The 20886-nt window shown below is 36.6% G+C and overlaps 3 protein-coding genes across 4 annotated transcripts in view; 2 read left to right on the top strand and 1 right to left on the bottom strand.

The window, feature by feature from the left end:
- The first annotated feature begins 720 nt into the window (after positions 1 to 720).
- LOC101889871 (coiled-coil domain-containing protein 149) lies at positions 721 to 8177 on the top strand. Its single transcript, XM_059126456.1, has 6 exons — positions 721 to 1601; positions 1658 to 1801; positions 3739 to 3846; positions 3952 to 4045; positions 6578 to 6716; positions 6778 to 8177. The coding sequence occupies exons 1-6, from the start codon at positions 918 to 920 to the stop codon at positions 7595 to 7597; spliced, it is 1989 nt and encodes a 662-aa protein (XP_058982439.1). The 5' UTR covers positions 721 to 917; the 3' UTR covers positions 7598 to 8177.
- Positions 8178 to 9345: 1168 nt separating this feature from the next.
- Positions 9346 to 20886, bottom strand: part of LOC101888828 (protein Lilipod) — a 49176-nt gene continuing 37635 nt past the window's right edge. The window contains exons 6-9 of one of the 2 annotated variants that reach the window (XM_011294144.3): positions 16675 to 17354; positions 16365 to 16596; positions 13432 to 13588; positions 9346 to 9529 (exon numbers count right to left, since the gene is read on the bottom strand). In XM_011294144.3, coding sequence (XP_011292446.1) covers positions 9502 to 9529; positions 13432 to 13588; positions 16365 to 16596; positions 16675 to 17354 — 1097 coding nt within the window. In that variant the 3' untranslated portion in view covers positions 9346 to 9501. Of the gene's footprint in view, positions 9530 to 12157; positions 13589 to 16364; positions 16597 to 16674; positions 17355 to 20886 lie in introns of those variants that run through there. The other variant, XM_011294143.3, reaches the window with a different exon arrangement.
- Positions 18439 to 19444, top strand: LOC101889185 (tetratricopeptide repeat protein 12). The gene is made up of 4 exons (XM_005183307.4): positions 18439 to 18661; positions 18717 to 18950; positions 19015 to 19137; positions 19196 to 19444. Exons 1-4 carry the CDS (start codon positions 18525 to 18527, stop codon positions 19413 to 19415), a joined length of 714 nt encoding a protein of 237 aa, XP_005183364.1. The 5' UTR covers positions 18439 to 18524; the 3' UTR covers positions 19416 to 19444.

The following is a 20886-nucleotide window of genomic DNA, read 5'->3' as shown; positions in this document are numbered from 1 at the left end:
AAACTTATTCTAAAATTCGATGCTATTTCCGACATTTTTTGCTTTTATTCAATAAATGCATATTTTCGACGTGAATGGGCAACACATTGTAAAATTTTTGGGATAACACTTTATTGACTTACTATTTTAGCCCCAAACCCCAAAATTGCATTCTTCTCCCCATATAAGAATTTTGTTAAAAAAAAAAATGAAAAATAAATAAAACCAATTGTTGCAGGTGTAAAAGTCTATTCATGGTACAATGAAATGAAGGTAACCTCATTTCAAATTAGCGTTCCCAACTCTGCATTTTAATTTACCTTGTCAAATTTCAATGCATAAAAAATAGCTTCAATCTTTGATTGTGTATATACAATGAATTTGTGAATATAGATTTTGACAATGGGATGTTGTCAAATGTATGAATTTGAAAAAATTGTAAACATATGATTACATGACTTTACCTTCTTTGTTCTACCATGAGTCTATTTGAAACTATAAGACTCCAGCACAGAGTTCAATTTTTCTAGTTTCTTTAAAGTTGATCAAACTTTCTTATTCATGCAAAAATAACGCTCATATCCATTTATTTTGCTGCATAACATTTTTGAAATGAATGGCAACGCCATACTATTGATATATGTTATCGATTTCTAGTTATGGCCCCAGTAGCATCACTACCGCTTGTTTTTCAAAGAAAATGCCTTTTTGTTTTGATTCCTAATTTTTATCGGCCCTTTTCTCGTTTTTCCACATTTACGCGTTTCCATTTCCGTGGGGAAGCTTTGGAATACCTTTTTCTACGCCGACATATCTTCAAAGAAGCTCTGTAATACCGAAAAAAAGCTCATTGGTGTGTGTTTTAGAAAAATCTTTCATTCATACGGGCATTTTGTTTAATTTTTATTCCGAATTAAATGCAACAAACAACATAAAAAATGTCAGATGACGAATCGCTGTCACTGGATCAATATAAATTAAAGGAATCTACTATGTGGACACAACGGAAACGTTCACAACAGCTTGGAATAAGTGGTGGAGGAGGTGCTAGTGGTGTCGGTCAGTCTTCTACGTCGACCAACAACTACGATGACATGTTTGGTTTGGAACATATGGAAAACTATAGTATCGAGACAACGGCACTTCATCGAAAACTCCAAAGTAAAATGGAAGCCCTGCGTATACTCCGCAAGGAACTGGAAAAATTCCGTACCGAACGTGACCAGTTTAAGCTAATGGCCGAAACACTTCAGTTGCGTTATGCGGCCTTGAGACGCAACAGCAGTTTTTCAGATTTAGCCAGCGATGTTAGTATGGGAATGGCAAACGGTGGTGTCAAGACCAATGTGGCAAAGATTCTTCATGAAACAAGGGAGCGGAATATAAAACTGACCACCGAAGTAGAAGCATTAAAACAAAAGTTATACGAAGTTCAGGGTGACATTGAAGTTTTACGAAATCAAAAATCCACAGCAGAGGCTAAGAGAGATTCCACACGCAATGCTAAAGGCAACAATAACAAAGAGGATGTGGTGCTTGACAGTTGCTCAAAGGAAGTGTTGTTACAATGGAAACAAGAACGCTCAAATTTCATTTGCCACCTGGAGCAGTTGAAGAAAAAAGTAGGAGTGTAATATTAATTATTCATATCGGATAATTAATTTTTGTATTTTTTCAGAATGCTCAATTAGCTTTTGATTTGAAAGCAGTCATCGATGAGAAAGAGGAATTGACCAACGAAAGAGATGCCTACAAATGTAAGGCCCATCGACTGAATCATGAATTACAGGTGGCATTAAAGGCAAAAGAAACCCATCCAAAGGCAAGTATAATAATGGGTGAATTTTTAAAGGGCTATATGTGGAAGATATATGGATTCAAGTGAATTTAGTCTGATTCGTCAGTTGTTAGTTATCATAACAGATTTACTTGTGATTCTATGAAATGAAAGGGACTTAGCTTGTTTAGCATTTTGGGCCAGACTCTGGAGTATTGCTTATTCTATGATATCATCCTATATTTGCAGTAAGATTGATTAGAGAACTGTTTTACTAGACCATGGAGCGTCCATTCAGCTCATTCAGTAGCCGCAGTACAGATGCTCTTATTCACATAAGGGGGGTTACATCCCTGGGACTGTTTAACCTCCACCTTTCTTGAATGCTCGCCCCTAGATGTCACAGAGATTGTAAAATCATGGCGTCAGGTTGCATAGTTCCTGACGTATGTGTAAAGCTGAACAGCTTTCTCGCAGAGCTCGCAGCGAGTAATATGGAAATATCCACATTAAGTCAACGAACACACTCGTTACGTGGTCTGTGAAGATGAGAATACATCTGAATGTGCAGGTCGAGAGACATTTAATTCCAACCACGAACTACCCCAAGATTTTAGGGGTCTCATTCGACCAGTTGTCATTTTTGCTGTTCCAGAACTACAAGAATTTAAAGCATCTTCCCGTGCAGGGTTCCAGTACCGTGTGAGTCATCCAAACCCTAATATGGCGGATAAAACTTCCCCACCGAGTTGGTTCACTAAGGACCAAACGATCTAGAGAGAGAGGTCCTCTAGATCATGAATTGATGCTACTGTAGGCACAGATGCTATTAATAAGTACAGTATTAATGTCGTCCTTGGAGTCCAACCACATCCATTGAAATTAAGATGTGTGAAACGTTTATGCAGCGTGTGATACAGTCCTGCAGAATACGCTGCATCTTTTTAATTGCCCTTTCAAGCCTACTCCTGAAGATGTTTGACTACAGCCTGTGAATATGGGTAAAATTTTAAGTAAGTGGATTTGGAGTTGAGCAGTTACAAAAACAACATACAGAGTGAGATAAAACAGCTGCAACAAAGTCAAACGCCATAATTTTTATTTTAAATTTTATTTATTTTTAAATTTTATTGAATGAAAGCAAAAATGTCGGATATAGCATCAAATTTTAGAATAAGTTTAGATTGGTTTTAATTTGGTCACCTTTGGCACGAATTATAGCCTTCAAACGACCAATGAAACCGTCACACGCTGCTCGAATGCTGACTGCGGTATTTTGGCCCATTCCCGGCGAAGCGCTTGCTTAGGTGATCAACACTTTGGTATTTTTTACTACCAACCTTGCTTTCCAAAATAAAAGAGTCCAACGAGGAACCTCAATTTGTAACCATTCTTGGGGGGCGCATGCTCTTTAGCTCTTTTGAGTCTATTTTCTTTCTGTTGCGGTGTAAGTTCTTGCACTTTTTGGAATTTCAATGACTTTACTCCGAGCTCATTTTTCAATATTTGCCGAAAGGAATATTGCGATATGTTCAGCTCACGAGCCATTTTTCGATCTCTGCGACGCGTGTTTCGATCAAGTCGCTTATTTACTTTTCGAACCATTTCTGCTGATGTTGCTGTTTTCTTCCGTCCGTTTTAAACGAATTGGTTCTAAATTGAAATTTCTCGTTACCATTATTCTATGCAGGTCTAGTCTCCCAATTAATTCTATTTTAAAGGTCTTTGTCTTAATTGTTATCTGTATGGGCGAATTTTTGGATTTTTGGGTTCGCAACGGATAATATTTATTTGTTAGACCAGGTTTTGAATTCATCCCCATATGACGGTGGCCCCAATTATTCATTGAGAATATGGCCTTGCAATTGTGTGCAATTTAACTGATCAAATTGTGGAGGGTATAAAAAGTTCGATCCGATCCCAACATTTACTGAGATCATTAGATGCTTCAATTTAAATTAATTTTTTTCTTTTAATTCCAGTTCCTTGATATTGACAGTATCATTTTGGAGAACAAGTACCTGAATGAACGTTTAAAGCATATTGAAAGTGAAGTGGATTTAACCAAACAAGCCGTTAGTAAATATAAGGTAATTTTTATATTCTTATATTTTTTCGTAGATACTAACTATATAAGCTAACCAAATGCTAACATATCATAATTAACCTTTTCATCCTTTAACATACAAAAAAAGACCATGTTGGAAGCAAAACGTAAAAAGGGTATAATGAAATTAGGTGCACAAAGTTCAGTAAATGTCGATGAAAATATACTGTCACATAAACAAGGTAATGGGTTATCATTAAATTGTTTCCATCTTGATGTTGCGTCGTATTCTTAATTTTGTTGTGCTGTTAGTTTTTTATTTCTCTTTTCTTTATTTTTATTTTGTAATGAAAATTTCAATTTTAATTTCTTTATGAAAATTTAGTAGAAAAATCAGTTTTATAATCGGAAAAATATAGATAGCAGAACTACATCTAAAACAATTTAATATGCAATAGTTTATTATGGACACATTTGAGAATATGATTCAGCCTCTACTAGGTCACCGAAGTGTAAACATATTTTATAAAGATGTAAAAACTAAAATAGATATATGAAATTAGCCTTTTGTAAACGCGTTTTCGGAAACTTATCCAGATAAAGAATGTTCGTTCAGCACTACTGCTAAAGACATCCACTAAAAAACGTTATGTAGTCTATTGGTTCTAGAAGAATTCTCTATAATTACCGACAAAAACTGTTGTTTCGATACTCTATCCCTCTCTCGAGAAAAATAACTTACCAACCTAGGGTTCTTTGATCGAGGTATTATTCTCGGCAATGGTTAAAACTACACAGATTCTGATTTCGCTTTTGTCGCCAATAGCAAAGACTCTCGAGGCTTTACTCCTCCCCAGCATTAGATAAAACTATCCAGTTACCAACCATCAGCACGAATGCCGTCTACAACATAGTACCACCACAGCATTATACGCCATTTCCACACATATTAATAGAGGATTGAACCAGAACAAACCGTGTGACAGAACAGTGTTGGTAGCCCTTGACCTATCAAAGGCATTTGATAGGTCAATCATGCAAGAAGTCACGTAGAGTGAAACAGGGAGTTCCCCAATGTGGGGTAATATCTCCAGAACTGTTTGACCCCTATCTTTCCGGAATTCCTCGCCCTCCAGACGGTTTAGAGATTGTTACGTATGCGGATGATTGTACGATTATGGCGTCGGCCCCGTTTGTCGATGACATCTGTGAAAGGCTGAACCGCTATTTTGCGGGCTTGCCGTATACTTCCACGCAAGGAATATGAAAATATCTGACGCGAAATTAACGGCCACACTCTTTACCACATGGTGTGCGGAGATGAGAACACAGCTGAATGTGCAGGTCGAGGTGAATTTAATACCGACCACGAACTACCCCACGATTCTACGGGTCACATTCGACAGCATGATCAAGTCGTCCGCGCAAGCCACATTTGCGACAAGATGAAAAGTACGAACAAGGTCCTCAAGGCGCTAATCGGCAGCAGTTGGGGTGCGGACAAGGAAACCTTGTTGACCTCTTACAATGCGATAGACCGGTCTGTGGTCAGCTATGCGGCTCCAATGTGGTATGCGAATACTAGTGCTACGCAGTGGGAGCACATCTAGACCTGTCAGAATGCTGCCCTGAGAACTGCAACAGGGTGCCTGATGATACATGAGGTGGCGAAAGTCCTTTCCTTGCGTCAGCATAATAAAATGCTTTCGTTGCAGTACCTGCTTGGATATTACCGTGAGAGTCATTCCAACCATCATATGGTGGATACGATTCCCCCAACCAGGCGTGTCAGAAAAGACATACACGATCTAGAGAGGGAGGTCCAATGCTTTAAGAGAGAACCTCTAGTTCAGTAGGCATATCTGCCTAGACAAATCAGTGTAGTTTTAGCGCAATTACGTTCAGGGTGGTTTAGTCGTCTCAATTCGTATTGGGCACGAATTGATGAAGATGTGCGTGACGTCAACCCTGCGTGTGATACAGGTCCGCACAATACGCTGCACCTCTTTAATTGCCCAGCTAAACCTACCCAACTCATTGAATAGTGAGTGAAAGATCAATGACAGCCAGTGGCCCTTGGTGAAAAACCATCTTAAATATACAGTTGATCGGTGCCAGAGTCATCTGCTAGCAAAACAGCGAGTCTAAGGATTTCTTCGTCTAATAAATCTGTGTCCGTCGAAGTATCTGCAAAGGAAGAGATTTGTCGAATGTATCACTCAAATATATTTCCTGTCGGAAAACCCGGTATGCATTATCACAATACTGCGTAGACAAAACTCCAAACTTCTTGGTCAGTTCAAGTACGTAAAGCGTTCGCATCACAGGAGTATCGGGGATTCGGGGCTACTTTGCCTAGTACAGGGCTCTGTTGCCCAATTCATCCTTTCACCCACAAAGTCCGAAGTGAACTTATCTTTAGAAATCGATTAACTCATTAAACCTAAGTACCCTCTTTGCGGGGTGGGATATTCTGAGAGTTGCAATTAAGCACTCAGCATCAGATCTGATGTTGCAGTTTAATATACGTGAACCCCTATCCTTTTTTTCAAATAATTTTGGGTGAGACTATCTTCGCTATAAAGTGAAACTGAATCTTGATATTCATTTTACGTTTTAATTTTTCAAAGTTTGTTTTTTTTTTTTTCAATTTATTGCATATTTTAATTTTTTTAATTCTTTGTTTATTTCAATTTATTTTTAATTTTCCTTCCTTTTAACGTTGAACAATAATCTTTTTAAATAATTAAAATAATTTACTTACCTTTTTACAGTTAAAAATTTATTGGAAAGTGGCATTGACTTACCTACAAAAACTGAGACCATTCAAGATTTGAAAACACTATGCCTGACCTTACTGGATAATTTGAATGATAAGAATTTGGCATTGAATCATCAAAAGAAAACCAACAAGTATGTTAGAGGTCAATTGTTCATTTTTTTTCTGTAATTATCATATTTTTTATTTATCAAGGATTCTGGCTACAAAAATAGCTGAATTGGAACAACGTATGAAAGTTCTGGCTGGCATTGAGACCTCCAACGATGATGATGGGGGTTTCTCTCCCTCCGAATTTCTACTAAAAGGCTATTGTCCATCCATGGTTGACTCAACTAATTCCAAAACAGATCAAAATAATGATGAAGAGAGTAAACAAAAAGGTGGTGGAGGTGTTGTTTCATCAGCCACAACCGGACGCAGCACTACCTCCTGTGGTGCTGAAAGTCATGTTACCGAAGATTCTGGTACAATGTCCTCCGAAAATGAAGAATCAATAAAAATGCCATTGGCCACAAACTCAGATGATGGCATGTCATCGTTGTCAACCGAGTCGGGTAGAAGTATTTTATCCTCGGAGTATGATATTACCAATAATGATGTGGTCGGAGGAGGAGTTGGTGGAATAAATCTCAATGATTTTACTGATGCTGCCTTGTATGCCTATAAAACGGCATCTTCAACTTCCGGCTCGGCTGCTGATAGAACAATACAGCAAAGTAAAGATAGTAAACGAGCAGTGTTACCACTTCCAAATTCCATTGTCCAAGAACGTAATGATGATCTAAAGGATTTACCACCTGAATTGGCTGCCTTGGTGCAAAAAGCTCTACATGAGCTAGATTTGAGGGATTTTGATGAAGTAGTTGGTGGGGTTTGCGAAGATGTTGGGGTCGAGGCCAAAGAGGATTTATCCATGAATTTAGAAACGGAGGCGGATGAATTGTTGGAAGATGAGCTGAATAGTGAAGATGGAGCAATTGGTGGTTGTTCCAGTCTAATAAGGGCCAACTAAAAATGAACATTGTTATGATAGTTAATTATTTTTCTTTCTACCATTTCTTTACTCCTCACATATACACCAAAGAATTCTTTCTTTTCACTATTTATGTCTTTCACCATGACTTTACTAACCAAACAAAATAATTCATATCAATTATGAATGAAAACTAACCCACTTTTATTCTCCAAAATGAAACAAACATTCCCTTATCTATTATATCCTATACTCTGTCAAGCATTCCAAAAAAAGCAAACCCCCTAAAAACAACTGAATAACAAAACAACCAATATATTTTCTAGTCATTGTATTTTAAAAGAGGGGGAAAATTCCCAGAAACAAAAAATGAATATTTAACAAAACCTAAAATATTTAACTGCCGCCCTATTCTCACTTAAATATAGAAACAAAACTAAAAATATCTAAAATCAAACTAAAGACAAAGTTTAAAAAGTACCTTTTATAACAACAACAGTTCTCACACATGAATATCATAATCTCTTGGAATCTAACTCTTTCTATGTCATTTCCATCATCATTACACTTTGTTATTACTTAATTTGCAATAATTATTGTAAGCATCTGTTTATTTTCCTCAAAGAAGTGAAGTGAAACAGTGGAAGCCTGTGAAAACACCACATACCAAAAAAAGCCACACACAATAATCCTCAAACGTAATATAAACAATGCAATCGATGATGAATGAATAAGATGAAACAAAACGGCTTATAGCATATTTATACATACATAAATAAATTGTTAAAACCATAAATTAAAAGACTAAACAAAAAGAAAAAAATAAAAGAAATAATGCTATTTAAACGTTATAAATCAGATAAAGACTATTATTTAAAATGTTTCTTAGGTAAGGCATATGATTATGCTGACGTAAGGGAAGAACTTTCGCCACCTCATGTAGATGATCCACTGGTGTCATGAGAAGGCACCCTGTCGCAGTTCTCAGGGCAGCGTTCTGGTAGGTCTGGATGTGCTTCCACTGCGTAGCACTAGTATTCACAAACCATACTGAAGCCACATAGCTGACCACAGACCGACCTTTCGCGTTACAAGAGGTCGCCTTTTCTGGCATTTTTGCCTGGCTTCAGTAACGGGATCACTCTGTCCATTTTCCAGGCTTCGGGAACTATGTGGGTGGCTAAAGATAGGTTAAGGACTTTAGTTAGATACTGAACTCCCGGTGTATCCAGTTGTTTTAAAACTACCGTCCGGGCCCAATGCTTTCGATGACTTAGTGTTTCGGATGACATTCGCAACATCACCCATCGTAAAGTGTGGAGGTACATCCTCGGCGGGATAGCTCTTATACGACGTAGTACTCTTCGCCTCGCCCTATCACTCTCGGGGTGCTCGACGAATTGACGGTTAAAGTGGCTAGCGCACCTCTTCGGATCAGTCACCGTTACGTCGTTAAATGTGACTGCTGTCCTATCATCCTTTTTCTCAAGGTTCGAGAGTAACTTTACAGTTACCCACAGTTTACTTAAATCGGTTCCAATGCTGCAACATTTCAGATGGTCTACCCATTTTTTCCGCTTATGCCCCTGTACCAACCTGAATACTTCCAATGTCAGTTCACTCATTCGCTCGTAGAACCCGCTGCCGTCGTGTATGTCTACAAAACGACATCCACAACAATACAAAATAGTTAATATAGTAAACGAATTTTTAGCTTAAACCAGGTTTTGGGACACTCACTAAAGACGTAAACTTATACCAAATTTCGAAAATAAAATTTTCTCATCTAAGATTTTTAGTATTTTTCATTTTATTATGTTTACGTAGAAAATAATTTTCGGATTAGTCGCTGCTTTTTCGATTATATTTACACATAAATTTATATCCTTAAAACAAATTTTTGGTACAATAATAATGATTGATCTTGAAATACTTTCTTCATATCATCCCAGTGTAAAAATTGCACTTAATCTGAAATTAAACATAAAACAAAAGAGGAAACAAAAGAAAAAAAAAAAACATATAAATACACATAATTCAAACATAAGAAAATGGTGGGCATTTGATGGTAAAATGATATTTGAAAAATGAAATAGAATGATACATGAATGAATAAGTTTTTTACATAGCCGTCGAACACATGACATAGTTTTACAGCACAAATTGAAAAAGTTCCATATAGACCGCCGTCTGTGAATTTCTCTTTAGTCACGAATAATTTTAATGAGGATATGTATTTTCTTTTAAAAACTCTAAATTGTATCAAATAACTCGTGTTTATACCGGGACTTCCATAAATGTATTTCACATTGAAACTGTATAACACTTAAACGTAGACAGTCCAAAAATAAGTATAAAAGCAGCTAAGTTTGGCCGGGCCGAGGTCCGAACTTTTTATACCCTCCACCATTTGGAAGAAACTTGAAAAATTAAAAAAAAAATCAATGAAAAAATACTTACTAATGTGGCTGTAGTAACGGTTCCGAACTTTATATACGAATATGAAAACAATTCCGGTAAATAATGTCGCAAGAATCATTAAAATACTGAATATCTGGGGACACCGTTATATGATAGCTATACTAAAACGTAGACCTATTTATTTCCTCTAGGGGGAACTCCTTGTGTGAATTTTCAGACAATTCCGTTGAAAAATGTGGCTAAAATCATCAAAGTGCCGAATATGAAGGGGTACTGTTATGTGGGGGTTATACGATATCGTGTAACTTATAGACACATCTCTTCTAGGGAATAAAATACTCACAAGGAACTCCTTGTCTGAATTTTCAGACAATTCCATTGAAAAATGTGGCTAAAATCATCAAATATCGAATATCGGGAATATCGTGGACCGATATAGCCCACCTTCAAACTTGACCTACCTGCAGATAAAAAAGTTAAAAAAGTTTAGATTCCTATCTTAATTCGTTTTGACTGTAGCGTGATTACGACAGACGGACGGACAGTCCTAAATCGTTTTAGAATTTTACCCCGATTAAGAAGATACCTTGTTGGGTCTAAAATTATTTTTTCGATGAGTTACAAACGGAATGACGAACTTAATATACCCTCCATACTATGCATGGTGGAGGGTAAAACAGTTAAAAGGGATATGAAGATTGGCCAGGGGGATTCTTTTATACTCCTGACAATCAAGTGGTCTTTGTTTATAATTGAATTGAGTGTAAATTTGGGCTAAAATCCGATCCGATAGATATTACATCTCAACATTTCACGTAACCCGAGATCTGCTGTGATTATGAGATTTTTCGACCCACTCGGAATTCAACATTTTAAGTAGTAAAACGTCACATAAAATTAAAAAAATATTCGATGTTTCTTCCAACATTGTTTTACTTTTACCTGCATTAGATCTAGTGTGAATACGGAACTGATCGACCCACATAGGGCCAACTTTTCGAATAATTATAACGTACATAACTTGCGAAATAAGTCGGCTATTTTCTTCGAACTTACTGTATCTTAATATTTTTATAAACCATAGATCTAATATAAATGTGGAATATATCTGTCCACACCTTTTAATACCTCCCTCACAAAAATTGAAAATATTTGAAAAATCAATATTTTTATCAGTATTAGATAAAGTGCGTAGATAGAAGACATCGGGCCATTCTTTCTTGTAACTCCCCCACAACAGGGGTAAACTATGCGGCTCCGGCGTTATCCACCATCGTTGGTGATACACAGTGAAATGCCGCCCTTAGAACCGCAACAGGGTGCCTCCTCATTACACCTATCGACCACCTACATGAGGAGGCGAAGGTCTTACCGGTGCGACAACATAATAAAATGCTGTCAATGCAATACCTGCTTGGGTGTTACAGACATCGTCAGATCACCATCTGGTGGATAGGCAACCTCCGCCCAAGCACGTAAGGAAAGACCTTCACGATATGGAGAGAGTGAGGTACAGAGAGAAATAGAGTGAATACTGTATATGGAGACCACCTCAATCCCATCGCAGCTGAAGAGCGAGAACTGCCACAAAAAACCCGAGTAGTTTTGGATCAGTTAAGATCCGGATTCCTATTGGGCCCGGATTGACAGCGATGTGCAGAACATCTGCCCAACTTGTGGCAGAGATCCATATGGCACGCTGCACCTATTTCGCTGCCCAGGAACACGATTGAGAGGAGTCAGAACGAACACAGCAGTATTAGATGTTACAACAACAACAAGAGGTTAATATTTTCCAAAAATACATGTGAGTATCTTAAATAGTATAAAGGAAGTAGGCTATATAGTCCAAACATGGCACGCCGTAATACTTATATTAGACTTGGGTCAGCACTCCTGCTCTACTTTTTGTTTCGCTGATTTAGACTTGTACGAATATGTTCATTTTCTTTTTTTTGTCATACCCACAGTATTATCAGGAAAATTAATTTGATATTTATACCCTACAACACTATATGTTGGGGGCATGAAAAAATACTTCGTATACCTTATTATTGATATTAATTTCTTATTATGTTTTTCAATTTCAATATTCAATTCATTATTCAATATTCATTATGAGCCGTCCGAATCTTTTTTTTTTTTTTAAATTTCTTGCAAAAATCCAAAACAACATAATTTTGTTAACATTAATTTAGTGGTTATTTTATTTTTTGTTTTATCATGGATGGTATTATATTTCGAACACATAAAAAGTTTTTGTTTTTTTATTTTTAGAACAGAACTTAATTAGGATAATTAAAAATCTATAGATTTCTACTGCTAAAATCAAATAAAAGTATATAAAGCTTTGAAGGTAAGGACGCACATTCTTTTGTTTCGAATTGTAATTGAATTTGCGACACTTTATAAAATAAAGATAATTTTGAGGGGGACAAATAAAACATATTGAAAATAATATAATTTCCCTCGGTGAAAAGAGCATTTATGTCAAATTAGAAAGGATTCTTTTATGGATAATAAAAAAATGTCATTGTGGAATTAGCTTCAAGTGGATGTAGTATTAATTCAAAGTATTAATGTCTTTGTGATTGTCTTTTTCTTTTTGTTTTAATACTTTAAAAAAAGATCCTTTTTAAATTTATAAAAAAAATTAGAAAATAATGATAAAAATAGTATATGAAAGAAAAATGAGAAATGATAAATTCGTTTGCAAATAAATATTTATATATATGTATAGATAGAATATTTAAATCATTATGTATAATTTGTTACTAAGTTGTCTTGTTAGTTTAAATTACAATTCTAGTAAATTTTATATTATTTTGCTAATTTAGAATACAATGAAATAATGATAAATTTTTCGTTTTTAGTACAGAAACAATGCAGTAGAAGTTTAATGCCATAAATATAGTATTAGTAGTTTGTTATGTTATAATTATATTTAAAGATATTTTAAAATTTTCTTTTGTATAGGATAGCTAGAATATTTTCTGTAAGGAGAACATTACACATTATCTCGTTAAATTGATTGCGCATTGTGAACCTAAAACTAAGTTTCGACTTTTAAATGTCTCGCATAAAAATTGGCAAAATTTCTTAAAAACGACACAAGAAAACCATCCCCATTTAAATGTTGTTCCACCACTCGTCTCCACTGGATTAAAGAGGCAGGCGATGTAGTGGTGTTGGTGGCGGCCAGAGATGATTTCGATGAATGCAATGAAATTTTACTACTGTTACCAGCTTCTATTGTCGCTGAGCCATGCAAATGAATTTGATGATGTTGATGATAATGATAAAGAGATGGATGCTGACTTGTGGCTGCAGTTATCGTTGCTGCTGCTGTTGTTGCAGTCATTGACAGTGGAATGATTTTAGTGCGCCGTTTTAGTAAATATCAGTTGATGAATGACATGTAATTTGTGAAAATTACATAATTTTCTACTAACCGCGCACACAATTCTTGTCTCACGGTGGCTGTAAACTTATTGGCCACAACCAGTGCCGTTGTTGTGCCAAATACTAAGTTGTACAGTAGTACAATTTGGAAATTTCCCAGCCATTCGATGGCACCAAAATCTCCCAGCAGATCGAAATTTGTGATGCCTGTAAAAGAAAGTAACAAAAGTGTTAGTATGAGAAATTGGATTTTATATTTTGCTTAGAAATAAAGTTTTTAAAGTATTCATTTAGGCACCAAGAGTACAGTAACTCTTCGTCCTCTCTATATTATTGGAAGAAAGTATAGGCTTTATATAATGGTACCTTCTGATTGGAAATATGTTGAAGGAACTCAATGGGGTTTCTAATCAAAGCTGTTAATTTGATGTCAATAGAAGTAGCTCCCATATTGCTAAACCTTCCGATTTTCGAATGTTTCTGCTCTAATTTTAACCAGATTACATGTTATTTGACGTTTAGGTTCTTATTAGATCCACCTATGTGGCAATCGGAGCTGTTAAATTATCGAAATTTGTTCTGATATCATGTTCTATCCCCGAAACAGTTCATTTGCCGCTTTGCTACCAATTATTGTCCAAGAAAACAATAAACCTCAATTAGGATTTAGCGTTTTTGGCGTTTTGGATTACATTCGTGGGTCTTGTGCAAAATCGTAGAATGTGGTAGAGATTCAAATTTGACTCTTCAATTTTCCAACTTTGCTTTCAAAATATGGTGATCTTCGCAATTATTCCCACGATTTTTTACCTCACATCACAGTAAAATAGAAAAGTCGAATTTCCGAGATTCTTAGTAACAAACTATTTCCTAGTCCGGCCCGGGGTTTAAGTATGAAGTTTGGTTTTATTTAAGGATGTGCAGCTGCACAGGAATCGGCAGGTGTTTCACTCTGATTCCTTGGGCTGTTGTGTTAATCTTAGCAAAAACATTGAGATGGGAAAGAGGGTGAGATAAAAAAACTGCAACAAAGTCAAACGCCATATTTTTAACATATTTTTTAAATCCGATTGAATGAAAGCAAAAAATGTCGGAAATAGCAACAAATTTTAGAATAAGTTTAGATTTGTACGAATTGGTCACCTTTGACACGAATTATGGTCTTCAAATGGCCAATGAAACCATCACACTCGGCCCCAATGTTGCTCTTGGGTATTTTGGTACATTCGCGGCGGAGCGCTTGCTTGAGGTGATCGACACTTGGGTATTTTTTAGTGCCAACCTTGCTTTCCAAAATACTCCAAACACAATAGTCCAACGGATTGGTATACGGAGATTTTGGTGGCCATTGTGCGCTGGAAATGAAGCGATGAACCTCATTTTGTAACCATTCTTGGGTGGCGCGTGCTGAGTGCGATGGTGTTGAGTTCTGTTGGAATGTCCAAGGTCTGCTTCCAAAATGTTTGCGTGCCCAAGGCTTTAATTAACCCTCCAGAATATTTTCGCGATAATATTCGGCATTTATTCTGATGCCACGGTCGATTAATACGGAGCGGAGAGCGATCATCGTCTGTTATGGCGGCCCACACGATTAGCATGGCCGGCGCTAAAGTTTTTTTGGGAAACCGATGGCGCACATTTTCAGCTGACATCTTTGGCAAGTAAACACGATCATTTTATTTGTTTAAAAACTGCTGGACAACGAATGTTTTCACATCGGAGAAAACCAAATTCGGCAGTTCACCACTTTCGGCCAAGCGAAGCAACTCTTTAGCTCTTTGGAGTCTATTTTCTTTCTGTTGCGGTGTAAGTTATTGCATTTTTTGGAATTTCAATGACTTTACCCCGAGCTCATTTTTCGTTATTTGCCGAATGGAATATTGCGATATGTTCAGCTCACGAGCCATTTTTCGGTAACTGCAACGCGGGTTTCGATCAAGTCGCTTCTTTACTGTTCGAACTATTTCTGCTGATGCTGTTGTTTTCTTCCGTCCACTTCCTTGACGCCGGGCTACGTTACCAGTATGATGGCAACGAGCGATGGTACGAGACACAAAAGATTTAATCACATTTAAATGCTGGAGTTGTGGTTTTCCAGCCAAATATCACGCTAGAATTCCATCAGGAATAACTTTTTCTGGAAAATTCTCACCAAAATGCTTTTGTACGCTTGTAAACAATACAATGAGCTGTCACTAGAATAATTTTAACAGCTGTCGGACGAGTGGCTTAGAAATGACAGCAGTCTGCAATTGGTTGCAGTTTTTTCATCTCACCCTGTATGTTTCATCCGATTTAGTTTTTAAGTCCCTCATATGCGTAATATGCACCTCAAAACAATAATATTTGTTAACAGAAATCAGATACAGTCCAAAAATTCCTCTGCTAAATTGTATCAAGATTTGGTGTTTAAGTCCCTCACATTCGCTATATTCATTCGACAACAATGATATTTTGTACAAGATATCTTATAGAGCTCGGAAATACTTTTTATTTTATCGAGATCGGAAAGATTTGGATATAGCTCCTAAATATCTTTAATCCGATTTCAGGTTTATTGTGCAATTAGTGGCTAATATCAGCCCACATGGGGTGAATTTCCGTACGTACGTTTCCATTTTGTGGAACTCGGCTTTTTAATATAATCCTTCCCGAAGTGATATCCTACACTCTATAGCAATGTTATTTGGTATCAAAGATTAAAATGTCTCCGTCAAATTTAGTGAACATCGATTCAGAATTGGATATGCCTCCCTTATATTAGTTACCTCTGAAACCAAACTATAACTGCTCTAAAGCCAAATGTTGATAGGTGGTATGATATACTTTAAAAAATTATTTTGTTACGGGAGCTCTACTAAATATGCATAGTGGTGTGTGTAGGGTATCATATAGTCGACCCGCACGACTTTTGAATTTCCTTAGCGGTTTTATTTTTGTTTTTTTGGTTTCATTTCTTCAAACTTTACTTTACACAACTTACCTATAATACGGCTAAGCAATGGCAAGGCGGAGCTTAGAATCAACACTAATGCACAGTTGAGTATCAATTGTGATAGTGATGTTTTACGCCGTTGTGGCCGGACATTTCGCATAAATGGCATGGTATAAAAGCCAACGGCTGAAGTGGCTCCCAAATAAAATATGAGACACACTTCGAGACCAGCTCCAATTGGTCCCAATTTGGATAGAGATGATATACCCAATGTAAATTGCTATAAACGAAATAAGAAAAAATAATACATTTAATTGCCTTCCCACACAAAATATGTAAATGCTTCATTAAAACTTACCCTGGTACTTAGCGGCAATGCTTTAATACCAATCAACAACTCCAATGTGTTCTGCACCACCAACAGCACTGTTATGCCGGTGAAAAACAATAGCAACAGCATGGCCAGCGGATAGACAAAATTTCTCTGGAATGCCGATGATTTTCTTAATTTATCCAATTCTTTACGTTCAGACTCTAATTCTCTCAGTCTTTCATTGAGCTTAGCAAGATTATCATGACTTTCGCCATTTAGGGGTTTTCTTTGGATTAGATGGGATAATGATGGCGTTCTATGGCTAACATGATTGTAGTAATTACTGAAATTATTACTACGAAATTCATTATGATGGTGATGATGATTATTGGCTGTGTGGGATGAGGAATTTAAATAATTGCCACCGCCAATAATTGTTATGGTACTGGCAAGATAGTTGCCATTTGGCATATCATAGCTGCCTCGACTGTAGCTGTTGTTGGACGACGATGTTGTAGATGTTGTGTAACTACCGTTACCATTGCTGAGAAGAGATTCATTGATGCTAACATTTTGCAATTCCAAATTGGCTAGTTTTCTTTTAACACTAGCCTCTTCCATGTGAAATGCAATGTATTCCTCGTTGACATCGCGCAAAAGGTGTGGTTTGACCAAAACTTGACCCACCACACCGAATAAACGAACAAAACCAAAGGGGGTGCAGACTGTAAAGAAAAAGACAAGATTTAAAAAAAAATTTATTTGGTAAATGTTTGGGTTGTTCCAGGGCTGCAAAAATATTAAAATTTTTACAAGAATAATTTATAATATCGAAAAAAAAAAATTGGAAAATAGTAGATTCTTGAAAGTTAAAATCTTATTTAAAAAACTTCAAGTGACAAAAACAAGCCAGGATTGGCCGATCCACGCTATCGAACTCCACAGATGGTGTATATTTTGAATAATATAAAAAAGCTAAATAGTTGCTTCGTTTGGCCAAAATTGGGAAACAGCCGAATTTGTTTTTTTCCGATGAGAAAATATTCGTTGGCCAGCAGTAAAATAACAAAATGATCGTGTTACTTGCTTAAGAGATCAGCTGAAAATGTGCAACTTCGATTGGCCGCCAGAACTCAAGCCCCGGCCATGGTGATGGTGTGGACCGCCATAACAGCCGATGGTCACTCTCCGCTCGTATTAACCGACCGTGGCATCTGAATAAATGCCGAATATATTCTGGAGGGTCCGTGGGCACGCAAACATTTTGGCCGCAGACATTCCAACAGGACTCATCACCATAGCACTCAGCACGCGCAACCCAAGAATAGTTACAAAATGAGGTTCATCGCTTCATTTCCAGTGCTCCGGATACCAATCCGTTGGACTATTGTGTCTGGAGTATTTTGGAAAGCAAGGTTGGCACTAAAAAATGCCAAAGTGTCGATCACCTCAAGCAACCGCTTCGCCAGAAATGGGCCGAAATACCGCAGAGCAACATTCGGGCAGCGTGTGACGGTTTCGTTGGCCTTTTGAAGGCCACAATTCGTGCCAAAAATACCAATTCGAACAAATCTAAACTTATTCTAAAATTTGATGCTATTGCCGACATTTTTTGCTTTCATTAAATAAAATTAAAATTTTATCTCACCCTGTAAGCAGCTAGACATGGCATATATATTCCCATTAAGAAAATAAATAAATGTCCGTTTCCTTATAACATCCTAGAAAATTCCGTACAAATATTTTCAAAACAGTTACCATAGCAACACTAATCCAAACAATAGTGTTTGACAATATTGTTTACAGGAATCAAATTAAGGATAAATGAAAATTACTTCCTAAGAGGATCAGACAAATTTTGAAGAGATTCCAACCTAAAACAATAACGAAACGCCATGAACAACCCACCAGGATTCGATGAAGATTTCTTGGAATTTGAATCAAAAGTCAATCAAGTGATGAAGCTATTGGAAGATATTAATAACGCCAATAAAAAGGAGGATGACGGCAGCAGTCCTTCCAAAAAGGCAGCGTGAGTCAAAATCATCATGGAATTTCGAATAATTAATTAATCTTCTCTTTCCAAGGCCCAAGAATATTTTCGATGAAATAGATGAGAATAACTTCATTGTGACGGTTAAAGAAAGTCGCACGGTGTTGAATCGAAGTATTCTCGAAAATGAAGACGAAAGCGATGGCAAGAAGAATGACAATCCGAATGTTATGGATAAATTTACATTTATGCAGCAATTTGAAAAGGATGCCGATGAGAGGGCCAAGGCCAGAAGAGAACGGGAACGCATTGCACAACATTTCAGGACGTAAGTTTGAAAATAAGAAGATCTATTTTAAATAGTTTTCAATATTTAACTTTTCCATTATAAGTCTGGGCAATGAAGCCTTTCGCAAACAAAACTATGAAAAGGCCATTAACATGTACACCAAGGCAATGGAACATATACGGGATAGTCCAATTTTATACAACAATCGTGCTTTGGCCTATATGAAGTAAGTATTTTTTAGACAACATATTTTTATCTCTTCAAATAAATACTATTATTTGCAGATTGAAAAACTATAAACGTGGCATTATGGATTGTGATTATGTGCTAAACAAATTGGAAGAGAAAAATATTCGTAGTTGGCTGTATCGTGCCGCGGCATATAAACGTTTGGGTGATGAAAAGAATTTCGAGACTAGCATAAAATTGGCCAGAAAAAATAATCCAAAAAAGGGTGATTTTATTGATGATTTCTTGGAAAAATTCAAAACGGAATCGATTTAAAAAAAATATGTGGATAAATTAATTTACAATCAACAATTTTAAATTTTATTTGGTTTTATAAGATAATGAAGGAATATAACAGCTTCATTGTGGAGCAAGTTTAAAAATATCCTAAATACGTACATTTTTTAAAGCATCAAAGAGAGCTCAACGTTTAACGTATACAAACTTATAGTTGAGAAATGTCCAGAATATATCCATTAAAAACCATTTCGGGAACTGCGAATCCAAAATCCTCTGTTTCTATCAAGTGAAGGGAATGACACTATCTTCTTACTCTTGGTTATATTAAAACCTAAATCCTAGACTGGAGCCTAAGCACAACAGAATAACTATGGCGGAAGTAAAAAGTTGCGCCCGGCATCCTCAAACATTGACACTTTAAGACACCTGTTGACCTCTAGCTAAGACGGGTGGAAGTAGTCCGTATTCTCCAGTTTTCTAATAACAATTGTTCTTAATTTGACTTTGCTTGACACACTTCAGCGGGACTTAGGGATAAACGTGATGAATTTCAGCGATCGAGCCCTACAAATCATAGATTTAGTGAAATTACATTGAAAGATGAAATTATCTCAGTCAAGTCCGGGAATCTAGAGGGAGAGATTGTGGTTGGGTTTTAGGAATCGTCACACAGCGAACGGTAGCTTCATTTAAACATCCTCGGTCCATTGTGTTCTTCCCAGAAAGAATAAATTTGATGTTTAGAGGAAAGAGCAAAAAAAAAGAGATTTAAGAGAGAACTATACTTAGCAGGGTGGCCTACCTATCTACCTGTCTACCTTTTCTTCATCTTCACATAGTCTTGAGGTCAGATATCTTGTACAAAAGTGGCTAGTTAGTAGGTATACAACGAGACCTACAGACAACTCGAAATATAAGATCTTTTCGACGCGAGGGATTGTATCCGCCACTAAATTAAGAGTCGCACTGTGGGTATGAGAACACAGCTGAATTTGCAGGTCGAGGCAAATTCAAGCCTCATATATCTGTTATAAATTGAAAAGTAGGAACAAGGTTCTCAAGACGCTAGTCGGTAACACTTGGGGTGTGGACATGAAGACCTTGTTGACCTCTTATAATGTGATAGATCGGTCTGTGGCACCGACGTAGCCAGGGAGGGAACCAAGGACCCATCCGAAGTGTTTTTTTTTCATTTTTTTTTTTTTTTTTTTTTTTGGAATTTTTCATGAGAACCTCATTATTTGTCGGTTAGAGGCTTTTTAATCAGGACTGACTCAGACGCGGTCAGTGTAGCATTAAAAGAGTACAATATAAATAGAATCTTCAGAAACCAACCGTAGTCTAATTATGTCAAACCAAAAACCGATAATGACCAGGTTCGGATTTTGAATGTTTGAATTCTTCTAATAAAGAAGTTAAAATCTCAAAGTGGAATCTCAAATTGGCAATTTTTTAGTTGCAAAATCGCAGGGCCTATATAGTCCATCTTCACACCAAAAAAAGTAGT

The sequence above is a fragment of the Musca domestica genome, unplaced genomic scaffold, assembly GCF_030504385.1.
Source record: "Musca domestica strain aabys unplaced genomic scaffold, Musca_domestica.polishedcontigs.V.1.1 39, whole genome shotgun sequence".
In the NCBI taxonomy this organism is placed as follows: Eukaryota; Metazoa; Arthropoda; class Insecta; order Diptera; family Muscidae; genus Musca; species Musca domestica.
This window is presented reverse-complemented; position numbering and strand designations above follow the sequence as displayed.